This window comes from Micropterus salmoides, unplaced genomic scaffold, assembly GCF_014851395.1.
Source record: "Micropterus salmoides isolate LMB-PRFRI ecotype aquatic unplaced genomic scaffold, ASM1485139v1 Ms_hic_scaffold_16, whole genome shotgun sequence".
Lineage (NCBI taxonomy): Eukaryota > Metazoa > Chordata > Actinopteri > Centrarchiformes > Centrarchidae > Micropterus > Micropterus salmoides.
Window position 1 is genome coordinate 29,645,780 of NW_024040707.1, and position 19,298 is coordinate 29,665,077.

The 19,298-nt window shown below is 41.7% G+C and overlaps 1 protein-coding gene across 4 annotated transcripts in view; it reads left to right on the forward strand.

The window, feature by feature from the left end:
* The window catches only part of agrn (agrin), a 261,254-nt gene that overhangs the window by 168,720 nt on the left and 73,236 nt on the right, over positions 1-19,298 (forward strand). For all 4 annotated transcript variants that reach the window (XM_038723324.1, XM_038723325.1, XM_038723326.1 and 1 more), the window contains 3 exons: positions 3,388-3,612; positions 8,078-8,302; positions 11,605-11,811. In XM_038723324.1, coding sequence (XP_038579252.1) covers positions 3,388-3,612; positions 8,078-8,302; positions 11,605-11,811 — 657 coding nt within the window. The remainder of the gene's footprint in view (positions 1-3,387; positions 3,613-8,077; positions 8,303-11,604; positions 11,812-19,298) is intronic.

The window sequence follows — 19,298 nt, forward strand, 5'->3', positions numbered from 1 at the left end:
GAAAACAGACTATAGCCTAAAATTAACATGACTTACTGCTGAGTTAAATATAAAATAAAGACATGATTTCTTTTGCAATTATCCTTATGACTCTATATTATTTAACTGGCTGTGTACCAACCAATCCAGTCCTTTTTACCTGTTAAAATACCTTTAAATGGCCAGTAAAGCCCATAAAATGCAATATTTCACTTGCCAGAAAGTGATTGCAGCCTCTACTTATTGACTGAAAGGTAGTTTCTGCCCTGAAAAGTGTTGATTTCATTAATAAGACACTGGTTTAAGAGTCTGGGGGATGTGTTGACTTACAGTCATTAATAAGCTGTCATTAATTGCAGTGCACATTACACGGTTGTGCTCTATAAGTGAAAAACAGGTTACAGTTAGAGAATCCCTCATAGCTATGCAGTTTAATAAGCAGCCTGGTTTGAACGCAGCAGGTGATACAACATTCATTATAACCACGAGAGACTTGAGACTTGACTTGGACTCTAGGTCAAAGACTTGTGAGCATCTCTGCCACTTTACATCTGGATTTACCCCACATTAAAGCCCAACTTGCAGAGATGTCTGTGTGTTACTCTTGATGTGTGATGGTGTGTATCCAGGAATCGCCACATCACACGAGTTCACACTAAGACACGGGGGTAGACCAGTCACAATACGTTCCTGACTGGCAGACAGTGCCGGCCCATTGATTCAAATGAGTGTAGATATTCCACGAGGTGTATTAATTCAAATACTCCATGCCTCTGATCAGAAGAGCTGGAGCCATTGTTCGGTAAAAAGAGCCAATCAAATCCAGGTCCAGCTGTGATGGACTGACAGGAATGAGCCCAAAGTGCTTTTAAAATAGATATATTTTAAAAATTCTGTATCTTAAATGTAAATAAACCAACATTTAGTCTCCTTACATGTAAATACATATATGAAGGAATTTCTGTTAATTGGGCCCCATTATGCCAACTTTGGGTTGTCTTCTCCTTCCTTCACCACAAGCTAGAGATGTCCTCTCTCTCTGTTTGTGCTGGAATGCCGTTGCTTCAGTGTCACTTTGTGTCTTATCTAAATGTCTATCTGTATCCTTATCTGCCTTTTTTTCTCATTATCCTTGCAGTCTAAACCTTGCTGTGCATTACTCCAGCGAGGGAGACTGATCTAATTGGCAGTGAGGATCATTCTAATTTAGCAAAGCCAGCTCTGCTGACTTTTTCAGTTCCCCGCTTTCTCTTCTTTTTTTGCCACCTTTCACATGATAATTATGAGAAAATATAAGCGAGAACTCCCTAAAGTTTGCTGTGGTGAGTGTGTTTTTTTTTCTCTCTTTTTTTTCTCCGCTTGTTACACCGATCACATTCACCCAGGCAATTTGCCTGCTTGTCTGAGTCTGAGAAGAGAGGCTTATCTGCACTAACGCCCCATCGAGGCAGTGCTTCATATCCAAAACGGCCCCCGTTAGCATTCAAATCAAGAGCCCCCACCTCCCCCTTTTCTACCTAGCTCTCGTGCCCCTTACTATCACAACCACCCCTCTTTGCCTGTCAACACGCCAGCTTCGCTTGCAGGAAAAGAGAGGGAGAAAGCCCGGGCTATTTTTTAATGAGATCAAGAAGCGCAAGGGTGCTGTTTACTGTCACGAAGCAAACAGGGGACCTCTCTGCAGGAGAGGAGGATCTTCTCCCTCATCTTCCTCAGTCGCTGTAACTGCCACCTCCGCCTTAACAACCACCATTTTACGAAAACTGTAAGCGCTATGACAAGTTGCTTCTTCTTGTCAGAACAACATATCTCCTCCTCCCATTTCCAACAGAAAGTGCATCAAAACAGAACTTCTTTGAAGATTATTTCTACTAGTATTGTATGCTACTTTACAAGAGCCCAAACTATGTTATAAGGTCAAATTGTATAGTGGGTTAACTTGTTTGTAATTGATGCTGCTATGATTGAACATGGCCTTTTACCTGCTCTGGCAGAAAAAACAAGGTCATTACTACAGCGCTGTTTCCCACAGGTCATCAGTGTCTCATTGTTCATATGATGACAGAAATTAGAGGCCAAGTGTCACAATCACTGTCTAGTTCACATTGGCTGCCATTAAGCCACCATCGATTGCTCACAATGACTTATGATTTCAGTTAAGTCATATTCATCAGTCTCCCTTAGTTAGAGCTGTAATTTAGTACCTTATTTTGAAGTTACCTTTGAGGTGTCTTTGTCATAAATTTGGTCTAGAGTCTGTTTCAAAATTCCTGCTGCACAAATATAAAATGGGGGGGAAAAGTGTTCGTTAACGAGTCCAACGCACCAAACCTCAAAAGGACTTGACAGGAGAGAGCAGAAAGAGAAAGGGGGGAAAATGTGTCATGAAGATGAGGAAAGCGAGGTGGGAGGATATCCTTTGATCAAGAGCACTCCTTGTAGCACTCTTGTCTCCTTACACATTCATAATATTTCTCTACACACATTTCAGTCTCTTATTAACAAGGCAGTGCCATTCTATCTTTAAAAAAAAGACAAACCTGAAACACATTCCTTTATTGTCTTTTCTTCAAGACGAGCGGTGACAGAATCTGAGATTCAATATATGCACTCCATCTTTAAATTAAATGAATTTGTGTTGGTTGCAACAAAAGAGGGGATAATATCAGACATGGGTAAATATTTATTCTAAAGTGGCAGGCTTAGGAAATGAGAGGGTTGCATATGCTCGGCTTCTCTCTCAGGGGAGAGCATGTTTGTCCATGACAGTCATAAATATGTATCATACAGCAAGATGAAAGCGATTGTAATCTGATGGCTGCCTTTTGTCGAGCATATGAAACCCAAGAAAAGCACCCATCAGTGGCAAAGACAGGCGAAATTAAAAGTTGCACCGTCTCCTATCATCGGAATGAGTCACTCAGCGACAAGTGGCATGCTGTTTAATTAGGGTGGAAACAAAGTCCTCGGGGGGGAATACCTCTCTCCCTTTTTCCCTCCTCCCTTTTTGGTCTCAGTTATAGAAAGGTAAATATTCAGAGGGTCGCTTTTCAGCTGTGGCGATTAAAGCATGCTCAAGCATAGCAATAGAGAATGTGTTATGAATTCAGAGTTCCTAAATCAATTTGTGCTGCGCTGTGAAATGAAACGCAACTTGTTTGCATGAGTAGACCGCTGTGGCCGTGGGCCCTTACCCAGGGGTGTCAAGTAGTTCTTCAAACCCAGAATAACAGCACTGAGCTTCTAAAAGTGCACCAGCAGCTACCTAAATAAGGTGGCCTGTCATCCATGATCCACTGAAGCAGCAGTGAGTGTCCTGGAGTACAGCTGGTTGACAGGTATATTCTTCAATGGAAGAACCCCCTGCTTTTGACTAAACCTTGTTTTCATGTCCGTCCCTGCCTGCAGCTCTGAAGGACCCCTGCAATGAGGTGGCCTGCAGTTATGGAAGCACCTGTGTCCAGTCTTCAGATGGCTTGTCGGCTAAATGCATGTGCCCCCTCGGCTGCGAGGGCAAACCCAAGCAGACAGTGTGCGGCAGTGATGGAAAGGACTACCGCAACGAGTGTGAGCTCCATCAGAGCGCCTGCAAGATTCAAAAGAACATACGAGTGCAATATCAAGGGCACTGTGGTAAGCTCTCTCCTCATGTTTTCTTTAGGATTATTTTCTATCATGGATCAATTTATGTAGTGTATTTATTGTCCACTATCACAATTTCTCACCGCCGAAGATGCCATCTTCAAATTATTTGAAAATGTTACATTTATAATCATATAAGCAAGGGGAATCCATTTTTGGCATATTTGCTAGATAAATGACTCAGAACTGTCAAAAAGCTCTACCTCTGCTCACCGCTCTAGGCTTGGGTGATCTTCTCTGTTTTCATATCATCTAATCATGGCTATTTGAAATCATAAATTGGCAATCTTATCGCCAGGGGGCGGTGTTATGTTGCAGCATGCCACTGAAATGCTAGCATGGAAGAAACAGGCTTATTAGCTTTAAGAGAAACCAGCAGAAACATCTGTAAATGCACAGTGCAGTGTGTCCCACAGAATTACAGCGTAACTGTGGCAGTGGGGTGGTGGGGGTGGGGGGGTGCAATCGATATTGACTAACAGCTATGTACAGTAACCTCGACGACCCAGCTGTATACTAACATTAACATAGTTATTCTTATTAGCTAGGCTCCTCACATGCTTGCTTATAACTTACTTGAAGGTGGGTCTCCGGCAGAATTGTGTTAAGAAAATAGATAGACTGACTTCTCAAGCTGAGGTGCTGGGACTGAGTCTGACCTGTGGCCCTTTGCTGCATTTCATCCACTCTCTCTCTCTCCCACATTTCCTGTCTCTCGTAATATAATAATAATAGTAATAATATATATTACTAGAAAATACTCTACCTTTCTTTCTACTCTACATTATCTGCTCCTTTCCTCTCTATTCTTCTCTTCACTCTATTTACTACCTCTTGCTTTTGTTGTTTCTCCTTTACACACCCCACTTATTTACAGTGCGCCTTTGCTAATTCTCTTTGCTTCACAAAGGTACTCCTGCAGTGCTAATGTTTTTCCAGCTCGGAAGTAGGTCTTCAAAGCTGTCGTTTCGTCAGGGCGAGCTTTTTTGCTCATCGTTGTTAGCATCAGGCGATGGTTGTTCTCCCAAGGCACTCAACTTTTTTGTGGCGAGCCAGGTGGAGGAAAAGAACAGCAAACACAAACTCTGTCTCTTAGCAGCTTTAGCCTTTGAGAGACAGAGCAGGGTGGTGGGCAACAGGAGATGGATGTGCAGGTCCACCAGTGGAAGGTTGGTCATATAAATTTAGTCTGAGTTGGCCAGAGTGACCTGAGTTGCCCGGGGGGGGGTGCTCTCATACCAGTCGTCTCTGATGGTCCTCTAAATCTTCCTACAGCCATTTCATCTAAAGCCTTGGCTATTTCAAGTTGCTAGCCCAAGCCAGACAAATGCAGTTGATTTATCTGCACTGCTAGTTTTTGCAGCAAACAGACCATTCTTTTTGTAATTACCATACTTGCTCAGCTAGAGGAAAGCATGGATCCTGGAAGCAGTTCTTCTCAGTTAATGGGAGGTAATGGTCTTTCTCTCAGATAATGGTCTGGCTGGCGGGTGAGACGCTGCGTTTTGCAGAGACACTGCATGCATTACAATAAAACCCCTGTTTCCTTGGTTGTTAGTCTCTGAAAGCCTTTGCATTGTGCTGATAGAAAACAATCTGAGGCCTGGCCAAAGCTGGCCGTGGTCACTCCGCCTCCCAGCCCTCAGCAGCCAAAGTGCTCTGTCCCTTTTTATGTCTCTGCATTGTCACTCTTTGTATCTCTGCCAGAGGTGTTTGGAAATCATTTTCCATATTTTCTTTTTCTCATGCACTTTGTCTTGCTTTCTACTCCTTTCCTTATGATTGGGTGTTTCATCCTTGGTGTGTTTTGAATGACTCGCCGGCAGCTTGGCAGTGATTTGATATGTCATGGTGCTACATAAATCCTTTGTCTTCCCACATGCTGAAAGCATAGCGAATAGGATAAAGCCTGGGCTCCTGTTTCAAGGAGTAACACCCACGCCCCACACAAACCAATTCCATTATGATCACGGACTGATATGGCCGAGTGTGCCAGACCGATGCTCCCCTGGATGGAGGGAGGTGCCAGGGAGCAATTCAAACCGACCGTCTCCTCATCCATTTCCTTGTCTTGCCTCCAAATCCAAGGTCCCACTCTGAACTGCTCTCAACTGCTGGGCCACTGATAAAATCTGTGAAGCAACAGTGATGGATAGGGGTTCAGTATGTACCAGTCAACATACCGTATATTCAGTGGCTCACTGGGCATAATTCTTACTGTAAGAGTTAAGGCATGCAAATGTTGGCATATTGTCAATCAGAAAAAAACACAAATGTCAGTAATACATGGAGCATCACTGAAATTTGTGTTACTTAGGGCAGGCACAACAGAATGACTAAAATGCACACATTGAGGCACATTGTAGCAGGGCTCAATCACTTTGACCATATGTTTAAATACTGTATTCTCTGTGACCGAGTGTGTTCGCATATTGGCATATAATAATAATAGACATTCTATAGCATATGTTGTTACTTTGGTATGGTCCGAACCTGCTGTGTGAGGCTGCCTGAACGCAGTGGGGAAAACGACTTCCAGTCATTTTTTGCATGTTCCGCTAATCGACACATTTGCTTGATGCTCTCATACATGACAGTGTTTACACAAACATACTCGACTTGAGTTAATCATTGTTGGCATACAGTTTGACACTAATTGTTGTCCATTTTTGATGTAACTAACTTGGAAATCATAATTAATGCTCCCATACAGTGGATTTGTGTCACAGGAGGATCCTCCAGCTCAGCGGTCTCATTTTTAAAACTGTGTGTAGAATCCTCTCTAAAAGTGTACGTGCACCCAAAATCCATAAATGTTAAAAAACCGTGCGTACGCACACATGTAAGCAATGTTTCCTTTATAAATCACAATCAACCTGAAATGTGGCGTGAGCAAGCTCCTTGTCCGACCCTCCAAACGCCCATAGTTTCCTATAAATGGTCACTGAAACACCCCTCATTAATATTAATACGAACTGACTACATGAAGAAAAGGAGGCTAATTCTGACAGAAAAGCTACAAAATGAACTTTAACTCAGTGTGACACTGACGTTCATTTTGGTGAAGCTGAAGCATGTTTGGTGGGTAAAAAACGCACTTTCACGCAAAGCTTGTGCACCGAAGGAAAGGGGGAACCGGAGCTCCACCCCTTTACAAACGATCTGCAGGAACGGGCATTCCTCTTGAGTAGTGACGTCACTGGCTGGAGGGGGAACCACACACACAAGATGGGATGACCCGGGTACTAATCTGGATTCCCCCGTTTGAAAAGAGAGTAAACCAAATGCATTCCACCTGTGTTTAAACATGTATTTAGGCTACACAAACAGTCCACTCACTTAACGAGCCTGCCGATGAGTTAAAGAAATCTAACTTGTTGCAGGCTATATGATATAAACTTTTACATGCAGCGCATCACATCCACACGCTGGCGCACAGCGTTTGGCATGATAAGCCAACGAACATGTGATAACAACAGGCTACATGAAACTATGCACTCGTATTTGCTCGACTGACACATTTATTGCATTTAAATGTAATTTCTCCTCCTGTTCACCTTATTTATTAGAATAAATTGCACTGCATACAAGTAGCCTATTAATTAATATGATTCCTGATTACACTGTACAACATATTTGAGGCGTTCTTTTGCAGAAACGGATATCTCCGTTTGTGTTTATGATTCTAAATCTGGTTCATTTTGTGTGCGCTGTAAATTATCTTAAATGATGGGGTTTTTTGCGCACTTCAGGGAAAATCAGAAATGCTTTAAGCCTATAATCAGAGGTAATATTTCAATTTATTTTACACAATAGTAGGCCTGTTCATTTCAGACCGTTTCATCCTTCTGACACGTGATTCGGTAATTCGCCGTTTGTCATTTCTCCAGTTTATGTGGCTCAGAGTTTGCAAGGAGGACCACACTTTCTCCCATCAAGTTTGTTTTTTATAAATCACAACCTTTGTGTGGGAAGTGGAGTACGCACGTTTCCAGCACTGTTTGTACGCATGCACCTGTTCTCTCAGTTGTGTTTGCCATTTGGAGGCAGCGACATTAGTACATTATTACATGTACCACTACATCCCTAGTGATGGAGGTTTTCATGTCTCCTCTTCACCTCTTCCTTTTCATAGTCTTCTCCTTTTTCTTCATTTCTCTTCTCTCTGAATTTACTCAAATATTGTCAAATTTACAAATGTTAATCCATTCAACCTTTGCTGAGATGATTATTTGGGTTGAAAAAAAGGAATAATGTTGTTTACTGCAATTTGAAACCATGCTTACCAAAGCAACATGAGCTTAACTTTGAAAGGAAGTTTTGAGGCAGTTTAGTAAACACATCATATCCTGTAATATTTTAAATGTAATATTGTATATGTTATTTCACAAATCAAATTGTACCACATACTGTGCTGTAGTGCAGTACATATTCATGAATGTCCATGTCTCCACAGACCCATGTAAAGACAATGAGAACAGTCTGAACACAATGTGCAGGGTGGAGGCTCTCACCCGCCAGCCCCTTATCTTTGGCCCGCCATCTTCGTGCCCCCCAGCTAATGAGCCTCTGTGTGCCAGCGACGGCCAAACTTACCCCAGCGAGTGTGCAATGACAGCAACGGCCATGCAGAAGAGCATCAAGCTCAAGAAGATCCATGCAGGACGATGCAACAGTCTGGGTAAGAGCGAACTTTGTGGCCTTTACCGAAAACTAAGAGAGATATTGTGAAAAAGACAACTGGGCTCACACTAACTGCCAAATTGCACAACTTTTTGGAATCAGAGTCGGGAAAATTAAGTGCAAAAACACACTGGATAAAACAGTATAGTAAGCTATGAGCAGCTGGAGAAAAATGCCTTCTATTCTAGTGAGGTGCCTACTTGCAGGTAGGTTGATATAAAAAGAAGTAGGGTAAAATCACACGCTCATAACTCCAATGCAGACTTTTTAATTAATAACATTTCGATATATCTTCCCTCTTCTTGTTTTGCATTATTGCTGTATTATCCTGAGGAGGGCAAGGTGAGACGAGACAAAATTACAGCAAAAGATTACATCCAAATGTGCTAAATATATGTATATATATATATATATATACTGTAAATATATAAATATGCACAAAAATATGTAAGATGAGTAGCAATGTACCTTTGGCTTTTTTACCTTTTGGCCCTCCTGTCGAATTAGTTAACTTTTCCTGACTTTACTTTGTTACTTTCCATAACCTCGCACCTCACCCATAGCAGATAGGTGGACACCCAATAACCACCCACTTTTCCACCTGAAGGACTCTACCACTATAGAATGTTTGTGGACTGCTAGTACTTTGAAAAGTTACGTAGAGATGAACATGTTATTATGTAACAACACATGAGACTTTTCTGTCGGGTTCATTTTCAAAACTTATTCACTGTTGTTAAAATAATCCTGGTCCAATGCTCGGGAGAGTGCTCAACAGAAACCTTCAAAGCATAATGCCTATCTTTAGCAGTTTGGCAATCCACCAATGTACTATTTTTCTTAAACACATTCATCACAAAGGTCTAGTGAACAAAAATAGTGCATGTTTTAATTTAGGCAAACCACCCTCAATATTGAGATGGGGTTGAAGGTTGAAACGAAATGGGCTGGCAAAAACGCAACAGAAACATTTGCATCACATTATCATATATGCACACATTTACATATTTCACATGATATCTTCCTAAGATTTGAACAGGTGTAGGTGAACTAGCATTAAAATCTAACTCTGTAACTGTATTCCACTGCATGGCACAGAGATAAATGATTCGAAGGTCCTGGGGTCCGTACTGTATCCATGCTAGCAGTAGCTTCCTCCAGCCTGATAAGAGCCTCCAGGGCTGTTATCTGTGCTATTAGAACAGGGGGTTTAAGCCATAGTCAACAAAGAGCTGTCAGCTTTTACTGTACATCTGATAGCCATCGGAGGAAATCCAATTTTCCCGCTGTGTTGTCAGCGGGGCCACGTAAAGCCACAACTGTGTTGGTGTACAACAGTGATGTGCGTAGACCCTTTCCCCATTCACTGAGACCCCAGACAATGACAAAGACAAGAATAGATCACTGCAGGACACCCTTTGGTAGATTCAACAATAAAGACTGATACACACTTCTTTGACACACCCTGGTTCTCCCATTAGCTCTGCCTGACAACCTGATGGAAGGTTTAAAATTGCACAAATCCCATCCAAGTAGTGTTTCAAGGTTGTGTTTGTGTGTCACTATGTGTGTGCGGACATGTGCGTGAGCAAGTGGGTGAACGCCCCACCCCCACCCCCCCCACCCCCCCACCCCTTTTCGCTATGCCTTTTTCAAATTAAAGAATAATTCAATTTGAAACAGAGATCCATGAAATCATATCCCTAAGCAAATGGCAAATTGGTATCTAATGAAAATGGCCATTTCGACTTGTAACCATGACATTGCACATCCTTGTAGCCCTCTCACTCAGATACAGCAGTGATGTAATTAAGTGTGGCATGACAGGCTTTTAAAGAAAAGAGAAGAAGGAATTGAATTGCTGTACAAATTTGATCCACTGATCAGGAATGAAATAAATCCGTAGACTAGTGAGCGCCTCCAGAACAGAGGCTTGCTTCAGATTGGATTTTCTCACTTCAGTGACAAATTTGCCATTTCACATTACCAGTATTTCTTTTTTCCTCTTAATTTCCGCATTAAATTTGTGCTTAGTGAGTCAAAATGTAATGAATAAAATAGTTTAGACTTTAACTTGACCCTAATATTAAATTCTTTGTTTGAGTTCCCCAATTTTATTAAAGTTATTGTAGAACTTTATTATTAAAGTTAGATGGCCAGCCTAATATCCAGTCAATTGTCATGCGTTACATGACCAAAGAACACAGAAAGAGCTTTATTGCTATGTAGTATTTTGCTCGTGCAAGGAATTTTCTATGGTGACTAGGTGCTAGACATAGACAAACATACAGTTGACATAAATGAATGTAAAAATATATGCATATGGAATAAACAAATGCAAGTTATAAAACAATAATAGAACTATGTGTAAAGAAATAAAACAATGTGGCAGTTATTTACATGTGTATTACTCCGGAATATCCTGAACTAAAACTAAAACAACTGCAAATCTAATAATCTAATTAAATTCAATCAAATCTAATATATTTTCACATTTTGATGATCCAGTCCCTTGTATGGTAAAAACAATCATTCAATTATCGCAGCAAAAACATGACTGTTACTGTTCTAAAAATGAAGTAAACAAATTAACTGCTTTTATTCACCTAATGTGTTTTGGACAAAATTAGCCTAAACAATGAATACTCAAAATTAACATAAAAATGTAGTACTGTGTCCACCTGCAGTCTGTTGCCTGATTTGTTTGGCTTGATTCTTCTTAGAATTACTGTATTCATTCTCAACAAACTGACACATATGAATTTCGAATGTGTTCAGTTTCATGTATTTCTGTAGAAGGCGTAACCTCTGCTGCTGAAAGAAAAGACTTTGCATGCACTACCAGTGACATCAGTCCACCCTAACAAGTAATTACTGTGTGGATGGAAACGGATTTATTTCCCAAAGGTTGGACCAGCAGTGTCACGCAGCAGGAAGAACAATCAGTTCAACACTTTGCTAGCTTGAAATGTTGTTTTTTTTTGCGCTTGCTGAGTACTGTTGTCCTTTCCTCTATGGTGATCAGTCTGCCACACTGTTGGAGTAGTTGGAAACAGCTCTAAAAAAAAAAAAAACCTTATCAGTGTCTGAACGGATGGGTGACAAATTGAAGGAAAAAACATGAAGAATTAAGCGGAGAAATATAACGAATGCAGATGTTTCCATACCATGTACAAGAGGTTACTGCAAGGTTTGATGAGTCTGAAAATGGGTTAGAGTTAGGTGAACTCTGCAGGAATAGACAATCCATAGATTGTAGATAAATTTCCTTTCTTTACTTTCTTAATCTCCTTCTTCCAGAGGACTGTAAGGAGGAGTGCCTCTTCAACTCTGTGTGTCTGGTGGAACAGCTGAAGGCCCGCTGCTCCTGCGATCCCATCGAATGTGACGGCACCTACAAGCCTGTGTGCGGCAAGGACGGCCACACCTACACCAACGACTGTGTTCGACGCAAGGCGGAGTGTCTGAGCAAGACCCTTATCCCCATCAAGGAGCCAGGGCCCTGTGGTGAGTAGAGCTAGAGGATGTGAAAGAGGGGTAATGGCTTCTATTGGATCTTTACAACGAGTAATGCTTGTTTCCTCTCAATCCCTCTTCTTCTGTGTCTTTCTCTGCTTTTGACTAATGCCTAGTCAATGTGTTTTTCCTTCTGTATCTTCTAGGGTAACTGTATGTATGGCTATACTTTATACTTTACTGAAAAGTGTCTGAAATGGTTTAGTGATGCTCTCTAAAGGGGGATAGGGGTAACTCAAACCAACAGAACTTGTGTGCCTTCTTTTAAAAACGTGCCTTCACTTCTCCACTCCTTCAACTCCCATCCATCTCCTCATCCCTCCATCTCAAACACACACCCGAAATGAAACACGCCTTCATGTTTAATTTATCCACTCTGTCCTCTACTCCATAACCAGTGCCAGTCTTCCACTTTGGTGGGTTTTGTCGATTGTTTCTCCTCTGTCTTTGTCTCTTTGTCTTGTGTGTGGCTTTTTGTCTTGTATAAAAAAAAGCTATTCTTTCTTGTTTCAGTGCGTCAGTCTGTCTGTCTGTCTTTGTCCATGTGGCCATCTTCCTGGCTGTCTGGCTGCAGGTTGAAAGTGGGGTCACCCAGTGGGCGACCTCATCAGGCGGACTCTGAGGGGTGAAGCCCTTCCTCTCGCTTCGAAAGGACCTAACAGGAGGGGTCTTGTACTGCTGTCTTTTTCCTCTCACTCTTCTGTCTCTGTTTGTCTCTTTTTGTCATTAATGTCCTTTCCTTCTGTTTACCCAACTGAAAAGATGTGATCCGTGAGGTTGGAGAAGTCGTCCTCTCCCCCTGATCTCTGTGTTTTATTTCCTGTCTAACTAAAAAACGCTTCTCCTCTTCCTACCTGCCTAACTACTGCTCATTTCTGACTCCTTTCTGTCTGCATGCAGTAGTGCACGCCAGTTCCTAACCTCTCTGCTTCCCAACAATCCCTCTCTCCATCATCAGAACTATTTCATAAAAGCTTGAAACTGCCAATTGCACAATGCTCCGATTTTTTTTTTTTATCATTTAGGAGCATAAACAGTGCACTAGGGTTGGAGTTTGACTGCATTTAGTAGATTCCTTTGGAATCCCTTATATCATTTTATCTTGACTTTTCAACAATTGAAAGTGAATAACATTAAAAATAACTTGGCTAAAACTTTAAGATTCAGGTATGTGATATTTTTATGTGTCTGACACAGTTGTGTGTGTGGTGTTACTTACTTTTGCACATATTTGTCACCAATTGATAAGCTCAAATCGCTTGTACAGCTCATATCATCTGCAGCTGGCGACGTTTTCGATTTCGCGGCAAACCGGCAGTCAGTGTTGTAGGATGATATCAGTGTGGGCAAACTCAGAATTTACATCCATTACCAGTGTCCAATGCCAATGCAAGAAATAGTTTGTCTCTTATGTAGCTAGGCTAAGTAAGCATGGGGTGCGGGTCATGGTGGTGAATGAGCATGTAGCACATTCAACCTACATGCAAGATTTTGTGTCCTGTTGCTGACCAAAAATGAATGTGTGCTCTTTTTAACTGTGACTACAATCAATATAATATAATATAACATTGTCATTGAATATAATCATTGTTCTGTCTGGTGAAACTAAGAAGCCTGCTACCTGAATGTATTGTAAATTGCTCTTTGCTAATAAAATAAGATTGAAGAGAGATAGACAAGTCAATAAGAGATGTGTCAGATTCTGAGCTTAGCTTATCTGGGCAATTTATTAACCTGTGAATGAATTCAAATTTAAAGCAACTGTTCAGGAGCTTGTTCCAGGAGCTGCACACACTTGAACAAATGTGTCGATCGGACAGAAAAGATGAAATGTCAAAAACAATTAGGTCATTGCCCTATTTTAAATGCCAGATTCACCCAAATTACAATCAATCATATTTTCTCACTTATAACTTTTTAATTCACCTCCACATTTACACATGGATCTCTGATTTCTTTTCTTGTCAAAAACAACATTTTAATGGATTTCCCTGTAAATACATGCCTATTTTGAAAGATGACACTAAACTTTGTGTCTGACTCATTCCCCATCTGCCAGTGTCATAACAACCCATTTTTGACACTGATCTGTGCTTAACACCTTTTGAGTTCTTCCTTGTTGGATCCATATGTGAATCCTTTAATTTTTTTCTCCAAGTGTATTTCAAGGCATGACATAGACAGATTATTTGGCCAAGTAAGTGCCTCTAGTAATTTTTGAAGGTGATTTGAGTAGCTCGTCTTCTTGAATTGAAAAGGCATTTTTATTGGTTCCCATAATAACCCGATAACCCAGCATGCATGATAAAGCCAGGGTGAACTGCTTGTGCTGCTTGGTGTCACACTACTCAGTCAACAAATCCACATAGCTTCCACATTTTCATTGTTGTTGTGATAGAGTTCAATAAAATGAGAGAGATCTGTCTATCCTCCAGGCGGTGGGGGTGGAGCTGAATACAGAAGGTATCTGCAGTTGTCAGCATCAGGAGGCACCAGCGCTCGTTAGCATTATTCGGGCATTCAGAGCTGTGCATAAATTAAGTAGTGGAAATGGCCGTGTGAGCTTTTATGTGTTTTGCTCTGTTTCATTATTTCTGGCAAGTGGTGTCCTACCCCCTCCCTCATTTGTTTGGTTATTTTACTTTCTCTCTCTCTCTTTATCCTTCCTCCCTTCCCCTGGAAGCGGCTGGTAGTATGTTTCTTTAATGCATTTTTATTGATATTTGCATATTTTTCAAAACAGAGCACCACAAATGCCCCCCCACACACACTCACCCCCACCGATTCAGTTTTAATTAAACATCAAAAAAGGCAAGCGTAGGCGCCCACAGAGACTGTAGGTTTAGTCAAACAGATGATATGCATGCAAGCTGTGTGTTTGCATGTCCATGTACATGGTAGCTCTCTATTTCTTTTTTCTCTCTTTCTTTCTCCCTCCCTCCATTCCTTCCTTCCTTCTCTCATGTCCTTTTGATGTTGTTTAACTGCCAGTGTGTTAGTAGGACTGAGTCCAGATTAGAAAGAGGTCTGTCTCTGTAACAGCATTGCCCAAAAGACTTCACAAGATATTCACAACCCTGACAGACACCCTAGGGATGCATGGTGTGTGTGTGTGTGTGTGTGTGTGTGTGTTTGTGTGTGTTTGTCATTCTGTCTTCCAAAAAGACTGACTTGTTGGAGATAAATCAGTAGCCCACACTGATCACGCAGCAGGAACACACACTGTAGACTGTCAGACACACACTTCCAATGTGTTCTATTGTGCTGTGACAGTGACGAGCAGTATCAAAAGATGACTGCACAATGACCAATGTCATTGTGGTGCACACTCACACACACACACTCACACATACGCATGCACAGACTTGGGGCTTCAGACAAAGTTTCATATATCTGAAAAGAAAGAGTTTGATATATTAAATTATCGTTATTTGATAAATAATGATCTCTTTTCTCGTTTCATTGGCTGAGTGGTGTGTGGGGCGGCGAGATCGATCGCCCTGCCAGCTGTCAAACGGATGAAATAGTTCGGTTCAGACTCCGTCGTAAATCTCCTTTCACATGACAGCGCTTAATATCACCCCTCCCCTCTCAGTGCTCGCCACCACAAAGAATGGTCATGCAAAGAACACACATGTCTAGAAAGTCCTGACTGCTGTCTGCCCTAGAAAATTTTATTGATATCTGAAGCTCTTCAATTTAGAGATTTACAAATCGTCAAGACATCCAAGAATAAGTGATGCTGTGAGGGAGGGTTAATAGGTCTGCAGCCTGTGATTCTGGGATAGAATATAAGAGCCCAGCGACACTGGAAGAAGAGAAGATCTTTGTCTTCTCCAGACAACCCAATGAGATGGCACACATCCACTGTTAGATCATCAGTTGTATTTTAATTTGCCATCATGCTTGTGTTGGAATTTTCATAACCTACTTAGCGTGAAGCTTTTATCATGTTGCTGTTCTCCAATACATGCAAAAAAATATCAAAACATTGTTTCAAACCCACACTGCAAAAAAAAATCTGTCCGCTGTGGTTAATCTATAATTTATTGTAAATCCATACAGTTGGTGTCGATTAGACGTTTCACTGCATGGAACACATAAAGAATATTTTTAGAATGAAGCAAGTCCTCTTTTTCCTCTCCTTCCCGTATGATGTCAGCACAGCAGGGTACCAACGCAAACTAAACAAGGAAGTGTGCGTGCAGTGCGGGCTATTGTAGCAGAAATGTTGTGATAATTGTTCCACTATATTTAGAGGATCAAGCAATGGACACCCTTGTGTTTTCAGAGGCTTTCTCTCCAGCTTTGCTTTTTTGCTTCTCCATTGAGTCTATTGTATCACAATACAACAGGAATACATTTTCAATGAAACAAGTCATCCGGTGCCACCATCAGTCCAACTTTCAACTCAAGTTTTGGCCTGTAAAACATCATCTGGTTGGACAGCAGAAAGACCGTGAACTGATATAATAGTATAAAAAAAAGCTAAATAAAGCTTATTATAAAAACAGGAATTATTCTGAAGGCTTGGCCCAAGTTAAATCACTGCTCACTTTCTGTCCAGATGGGCTTTTTTCTGCTGCCCCTGTAAGTAAAGTTATTTTAGTGCATATTCTGTAGAAGCAGGGGTGTGAGGTGGCTTACCACAACTCACTGGAGCATGTTGATGTCCTGGCATCACATCTGGTATTAGTAGAATAGAAAGTGGATAGCTTCTAAATTGGTAGTTATGCTGTTAAAAAAAGGCTGTTCGGCTGGTATAAAATAGAAAAGCAAGCAGCACCGTGGCTTTTGAGACCACAGAGAAGGATCATTTTGTAAAACCACTAAAACAGACACAGTCTGAGAGGAACACATTGGCAAGCAAACTATGAATGAACAAATGAAAGAGCTAGTTTTGCACTCAGCAATTCTTTATTCACAGCTCTTTTGTCATTTTATGTGTACACAGTTGAGCGTGTGTGAGTGCATGATTGCAAGCGCAGAAAAACTCAAGCGAGTTGCTTCAAATGTGTTGCCTGTCGCCTCCGGAGTTTAACACAGAATCACTCAGCAGCAGACATATTGTCATTGACGAACAGCTCTGCAAAGTAGGAAAGAAAATTCAGTCACCTTAGGTGTCAAGACTCTGTGCCGAATATTTTATCATTTGCATGTTTATTTGATTAGCGTCTCAGCCGGCTGCAGTGATTGGACTAACAAACAGTTATGGAGCCTGAGTATGTAAGTCAGCCTGAGATCACCAGTGCTGTTTTTTCCTAATCAAGTTAATTAGAGGAAGTGCTATGAGAGCCAGATTGACAGCAGCTAGGGAGCGCTGGTCCACTTACCGCGGCCCGCAGGCTGTCATCGTACAGAAATTGCAGAGAAATGTGGGTCAATAGGGTGTCGAGGCTTGTTGGATACCATTGGGATGTGATCAACAACACAGTTCTTAAATTTTCTACAATATCATTTCATTTCCTGTCTCTTCTGAACCCTTCCTACTGGTGTAGCTCCTGACTTGATTGAAGATGCAATAAATGTTGAGCTTGAGGTATCGTTCCATTTTCACTTATGCTTTCTTTTGCGTACTTAAGTCTGAGAAATCTTCAAAATCATTGTGAAACCTCCTGTGGCACACACACAGCGATGAGAAATAAGGTGTTTGGATTAGACAAACAGTGTTTACACGTCATCTCACGTCTGATAGATACATGCCACAAGATCAGGGATCCCGGCTTGTCTTTATTCTTTCCCCACGCTGTTTTTGCTTGTCTCCATTTTGAAGAGCAGCACATTCTTAGTTGTAAATGCACAAAGAGGTGTCGATTCACCTTCTGCCTGTGATAAGTATTCAGTGGTAGACAGACACAGCCTGCGGGTTTGCCTTTTGCTGTATGCTAATATAGCCTTTTTTCTGCGCCTCCCTTTCCCACAACTAATATGATACATAAATGTTTTTAATGCGAGGAAGGCAAAGGGAGACAGATCAAAGCCCTGCAGGTGAAGAAACACAGAAGGCGGGGCTTGCTGAAGATTGGCTGCGCCCCATTGGAGTCCTGTATTGTAATGGGTTGCAGTTGTGGGCGATTGTCCCTGCCAGTTGGCTACTGCAAGCATCACCTGGATTACACTGATTCACTGCCCTGCATAATACAGGGAACGATTTGGAATTGCACATGGACCCGAGGGGAAAAGTCCAATTAACATATGTATGAGCTGAGCGGAGATGGGAGGAAGCTCTCGCCAAAATAATCTCCCAGCATTTCACCGACATGTTACGGGGGGTTAACAGTGTACGCCTGCTCACTGCAGCAACCACACAATCCCAGCCAGTGTCCTGCCAGAGATTGCTGTGCCATCACACCTAACTGTGGGTTGTTTAGCTTTAGAAGTTACACTGTGGTGTCCTCACCACTTCACCCGTCGGATTACACCGCTAAGTGGGTAGTAATAATACTTCAGGCAGACAGGTAAGCCGATATCAGGACATCAGAGGAACGTGTCCTCTTAATTTTTGACGTGGCCGTATCTCTGCTGGGGCGAGTTGACACAGTGTGGCCTAACCTGAAGTAATCCTCTTCGAGGCCCTGAAGCGGGGCCGTGCCTTTAAAATACCACACTAATTAAAATAGAAAAGTTACACCGCGGATGGCAGGACAGGATACAGACTGAGGTGACACCCAGAATGTAAAGTCCTCTCAACTGGCGTCATTTTACAGAAACAGAGCTGAGTGCACGCTAGCAGAGCAGAATTCTTGATTAGAAAGAATTATTCATGTGGGGTTTTTTTGCCGTTTCTCCTGACTTTTTCCCACTGCCACAGCAGACCACTCACTGCACCTGTTCAGCCACTAAAACAATGCCTTGGCGACTGCACTTATGTGTTTGGCACTACAGCTGTTCCTATTCAACTGTCAAGCCAATTTCCACGTATAAATAGCTTGGTTTTGACCCAGCAACTTTGGTTTATTCTGGACCTGCCTGACAGAAACACTGATACATGCATGAAGAAGATGCATTGAAGTGTCTGGGAGAAGACCAGAGAGAGAAAGAGAGCTGGAACAGGCTTGTGAACACCATCCCACAAGCCTTAGTTGTGACAGGCTGCCATTTCAAAGCTTCTGCCTGCATCCAAGAGAGAAAAAAAGACAGCTTCAGTTTTTAACTGTGTCATAAGATTTTTACACTTTGGGAGTTTTGTCTTGTTTTTTTTTTTTTTCTAACACCCTCTCCAGTTAATAAATCAGGGAGGATTTCTGCTCCCCAGAGGTAGAGGATGATAAAAAATTAGTTTTGGAGGGGAATTCTTTCATCTTTTTTATGTGTGTGAAACAAAGAGAATGGGAGACTAAGGCGTTATCGGAAGCTGCAGTTGTGTTTTAGGAGCCTGTCCTTGGGAAGTGGGCTGGTGAACTTTTATGGAGGCCAAGGTTGTACAGTTAAGCTCAGATCACAAGCTGAAGACGGTCACACACACACACTCACACTCA